Source organism: Arachis duranensis, chromosome 10 (genome assembly GCF_000817695.3).
Source record: "Arachis duranensis cultivar V14167 chromosome 10, aradu.V14167.gnm2.J7QH, whole genome shotgun sequence".
Lineage (NCBI taxonomy): Eukaryota > Viridiplantae > Streptophyta > Magnoliopsida > Fabales > Fabaceae > Arachis > Arachis duranensis.
Genome location: NC_029781.3, coordinates 96,095,636 through 96,100,677, shown reverse-complemented (window position 1 = coordinate 96,100,677; position 5,042 = coordinate 96,095,636). Strand labels below are relative to the sequence as shown.

Here is a 5,042-nt window from a genome sequence, read left to right as displayed (position 1 = left end):
GTCATTCAATACTTGAGCTCCTATGTTTCTTTTTTTTAGGTCCATCCATCTCACGCTTGTGCCCTTTAGGTAGGATTATCTGATATAGTAGAAATATAAAAATTTTTGAAAATAAATGTCTGATATTAATAACAGTTGGCAGCATGTTAATGTATTTGTAAAAAAATTAGTGGAGTGTAATAAAAGAAAAGAAATATGATGGATTCAGATTAGCAAAAAAGTTAATACATGAGACGTAGTCTTGATGGGTATATAAAATATATATTTCTATCTATAATAATTTTGTTGTTGTCACTTTGAAAATTCTCAAGGTATAATAAAGTGTTTTATAGAAGAGAATGTTATTAAAAAATTTGATGATAAAGTATGAAATTAGTGCTTCAATTTTTTACAGGAGGAATTATGTGTCAAAGAAAAAGACATTGTGATCCTTATAGACAACAAGAATATATAGTAAAGTGGTTAAATGGAAAGAAAAATACGTTTTGAAAGTAATAGAACTTAAGAAATAAAACTAATGGAATAAAGTATTTGGTACAAAATATTGGGATAAAGTATAGAATTTTAAGGTAAGAAAGGAATGGAAGAGTGTAGTTGTGATCAACAATAACTATTAGATAAAGAAGATCACATAAATATAAGTACATGATAATAAAAGTGTGATGAAATCATGAAAAAAGTGAGTTGACGAAATTATAATGATACAAGCGGTTAGTATGATAAAATTATTTAAGAGAAAATCAGAACAAGACAAACACAATATTTAAAGTACTCAACTATAAACATAAAGAAATTTATTCATATTTTATCATAGTGTTATTCATTATTTATTTGTTTTAAAATCTGTTATTTTTTATTGTTAATTTCTAAACATTTTTAGTATGATGTATATTTTATTTAATTTGAATTTATTCTTAATAACATTATCGTATGAGATAATTCACAAATTAAATCTTCTCACCCCCAACTTGGGTGAGTTATGTAACAACGATCTTAAAAGAAAATAATTCTTCTTGTAATTCTCCTTTTGTCCATTTTTCTCCTTCCTTAATTTTGGAATCCATGTGTTGTGTAAATAAGTTTCCAAGATGGCAAAGATTCATTGTTTGTACTATAAATCAATAGTCAACTATATATATCTGTCAAAAAAAAAAAAACTCAATTATATATATAAAAGAAAACACATACTTTTAATTTAGAAAACTTAGAACATCTCTTAAAAAAAACTAAGAAGTAAGAACACACAAAAACAAATGAAAAAGAGAAATCAAACAAGGAATTTGTAATATCCACTCCCTCCCTATCCTTGTTCTTCTTGTTCTCCTCTCCCCTTGTCTTTTTACATTCTCGAGATTAAACCTTCTTCTAATTCCAATGGCTTCTGCTATCTCTGATCCTTCTCTCTTCAAAGACTCCACCAAGAAAAAGAAGGTAAATAATTTTCCCTAAAGAATTTATCTTTATATTTATCTATTTTTTTAAAGTTGGGAATTTTATTAAACCCATGAGGCATTGCATTGCTATTGATTTTAGATGTATCAAAGGGTAGCTAAATTTTCATCATTACTTAGTAATTTTGTTTTTCTATTTTGTAAAGTTTCAATTTTTTTTTCTCCCATTGTTTTGTGGTTTCTTTCTTTCTTCCCCCAACCGCCAAAAAAAAGAAGCTTTTCATTTGATTAATTGATTGCATTGGTAATGATGTTTAGGGAAATGGGTCAGCGAAATTGAAGCAAATCAAGCTTGATGTTCGGCTAGAGCAATGGCTATCTCGAGGTAACTCTCTTTGCCCCCCTTTTTTTTCTGATTCCACCATGAATTTTTATTTTAGTGTTAGATATTGATTTCGTTTTTACAAGTTTTGTTTTCATTTTTTTTAAATCTAAGCAAATGACCCCTGTTTTTTGGTATTAAGTTTTGGCCTATATTTTTTGTTAAACATCAACCTGCATAACTGTTATGTCTGAAATGGAAATCAACATGTATGAATATCATTTCTCTGATTGAGCTTTCAAGTCACGTAACATTGATCTTTGAAGCTTGTTATGATTAGTTTCGATTGGGCTTCTCGTGTTGAATATCCAAAGCAACCATATGAATGGGAAAACAATTTTGCATGCAATAGTTTCTTGGTTGTTTTATAAGTGCTTCCAATTTTGTCTGTTTCTCTATGGATTTATCCGTAATGCCAGGGAGACAAAATAAAAAAAACAGCCAAAATTTGTCTTATTTAATATTTATTAACTGTCGCAACAATTAATGAATGCTAAATAAGATAAGTTATGACTGGTTTTGGCTGATTTTTTTTGTTACCAAACATTTCCGAGATTTATATAGTTAATAGAAATCTAAAATAGGAAAGGACTTTCATATTTGATATGTTTGTGAAATTCAAACATGATGGTGTTCTGATAAAGAAATTTGAAGTTTCCCTGGGCTATTTTGGTGAAGTGTTGGCTTTTTAAAAGTAGCTCATTAGAGCCAGCTATTGGAAGATAGCTTTCCAAAATTTATAACAGTTCTATTTGGTAAATCAAAATATAAGTGAGTTTCAATAAGTACAAGCTATAAAAATTATCTTTGGTAAATTGTTTTAAATATTTAAAAATAATTGAAAAAACTACCATTTGTATCCATAAATTTTACAAACCTGACAAAAATTACTGGTTTAAAAAGGAAACTAGCGTTATACCAAAACTTTAAATTTTTGTTAACTTTTAAATAAAATTTTCAAATTACCCCGCTCTTTATTTTCAACCTCAACCATTAGTACACCAGGCATGATTGGCCTTTCGAGAAAGTGGCCGGGAAAGTTGTCATTGATGGTTACATTTTTTATGGCAACTGCACGATTTCCGGAGTTGTACTCATCACTCTATCTACCAAAAGAAAAGGAAACCTGAACTTTCCACATCCCACCATACCATTGCAGACAATTAGTTAGTTATAATATAAACAAGAAGAGAAACAAAGAAACAAAACTATGAGGAATAAAGTATGCAACACAATTTCAAAAAGGAACATGTGATATGACCTTAAGGTTACCAATAAAGGAAATTTTTATAGACAACATACAAATTCAAACTTTCAATGTATTTATTTTGCGTTTATCAAGTAAAAGGTTCAAAAATTTCTACTTGTCAAGTTAGCTAAACCCTAATCCCAAATATTAAAAAGAAGTCTAAGAAGAGGTAGGTAGCGTACCTATGTGGCTGAAAGAAGATGAGGTGTGGGGTAATTTAAAAATTTTATTAAAAAGTTAACAAAAAAATTAGAATTTGGGTACTTTTGTCATACATAACAATCTTAGATGGATATAACGTTAATTTTCTTTTTTTTATGAGTATTTTTGTCAACATTCGTATAATTCATAGATACAAATGTTGTTTTTTAAAATTATTTTAGTTGACATAAATATAATAAAGAGTAAATGTATATATTTATTAATATATAAGGTTATATTAGACTTTTAACTTTGAAAAACACCCATAGTTTTTCAAAGCTAAAAGCACAAACAACAATCTTTTCGATTTACCAAACAGAAAGGGAGGTGTTTACATCTTTCCAAAAAGTTTTATCAAACCGGCTAAAGTTGGGCCGGAAGTGAGTTAAGCCAGTCCATGAGCCAGTTCGACCTCGACTTGTTAGCTAGCTTGTAAGCCAATCTTGAGCTTGAATTTGAGCTCGTATATTAAATTAGACAAGCTTGATCTTGGATAAGTTGCTCATTGGTTCGTGAACTGGCTTGATTGATTATGTTCATGTTATTTGAGCCAGTTCATGGGATTTTGGTGAGTCGAGTTTATATATAGATTATGTTCGTGTTATTTGAGCCAGTTCATGAGATTTTGGTGAGTCGAGTTTGATCTTTACAAATAAGCTCGATTGTTTAGTCGAGCCATGAACCGAGCTTGAGCTTGGCCCAGTTCGGCTCAGCTCGACTCACTTCCAGCCCTAGGCCGAAGTGTCTTGTGCTTTTTCTTTCTTTTTATTCATTGTTTCTTACATTCTTGTCTTTCAGTAAAGAAAGGATCTAATGTCGACTCAAATAGAAGCATTGATTATTGTCCATCATCTAAGCATGTTCCTACTGAGGAGAACAGATCATCAAACAAGGAAAACAAGAAAAGGGGAGAGAATACAGAAAGTTCTTGCATCCCACTCAACGATTCAACATCCATTCGAAGTCCTCTCGATCACGAGTCAAGGAATGGTTTCTCTTCATGGAGTAGCACCAGCATTAGTAGCATGAGTACATGTTTCTCAGGCAGCGAGGAAGAAGCCGACAACGACGGATGCCTTGATGACTGGGAGGCCGTTGCCGATGCTTTAAATGCCAACGATAATCTACGTTCCACAACTTCAGATTTGGCTTCTACCATTCTAGAGGCTACAAAGAACCCAAAACCGGAGTTTAAAAAATCACATCAGAAACGTCAAGCATGGAAACCTAATGATGCTTTTCGTCCCATGTGTTTACCGAACCTCTCAAAGCAACATAGTTCACCATTAAATTCAAACAGGCATAGTGGTAACCCGAAACCGGCAAGTTGGAGATGGCAAACAATCATTTCACAACCTTCTCAATGCCCCATTTGTTATGAGGACTTAGATGTTACGGACACAAGCTTTCTTCCTTGTTCATGCGCATTTCGACCGTGTCTTTTCTGTCACAAAAGGATCCTTGAGGCTGATGGGCGATGTCCGGGGTGTAGAAAACTATATGAATGTGTAGATGTCAATGTTATGTTCAGAATTGGAGCCAATGCTTTTCATGTTACTCAATCATGCACTATGAGTACAAGATGCTAGACATCATAGACCAATCACATATTGTGCCAAATTTGCTCTATCATATCAGTTTTTTTGAGGTATGCTAATGTTGGAAACTCAATAGCTATCTTCTTCTCTAGCATTCTTAGTTCACTAGAATTATTTTATGACTTTAGGAAATAGTTAGTGTATACCACTGAGACCTGGATACAAAATATCACTGTTTCATAACTTCAGGTCAAATTTGTCGGATTAGTCTGTTCACTCCA

At 31.8% G+C, this 5,042-nt stretch overlaps 1 protein-coding gene across 1 annotated transcript; it reads left to right on the top strand.

The window, feature by feature from the left end:
- The first annotated feature begins 1,233 nt into the window (after nt 1–1,233).
- Nucleotides 1,234–5,042, top strand: LOC107471110 (uncharacterized). The gene is made up of 3 exons (XM_016090552.3): nt 1,234–1,431; nt 1,710–1,776; nt 4,022–5,042. The coding sequence occupies exons 1-3, from the start codon at nt 1,375–1,377 to the stop codon at nt 4,810–4,812; spliced, it is 915 nt and encodes a 304-aa protein (XP_015946038.1). The 5' UTR covers nt 1,234–1,374; the 3' UTR covers nt 4,813–5,042.

Bases quoted from the DNA above. Each gene is read 5' to 3' on its own strand.
- LOC107471110 (XM_016090552.3), top strand. From the start codon at position 1,375: ATGGCTTCTGCTATCTCTGATCCTTCTCTCTTCAAAGACTCCACCAAG. The intron at 1,432-1,709 runs GTAAATAATTTT...AATGATGTTTAG, and splicing joins ACTCCACCAAGAAAAAGAAG to GGAAATGGGTCAGCGAAATT. The intron at 1,777-4,021 runs GTAACTCTCTTT...CTTGTCTTTCAG, and splicing joins AGAGCAATGGCTATCTCGAG to TAAAGAAAGGATCTAATGTC.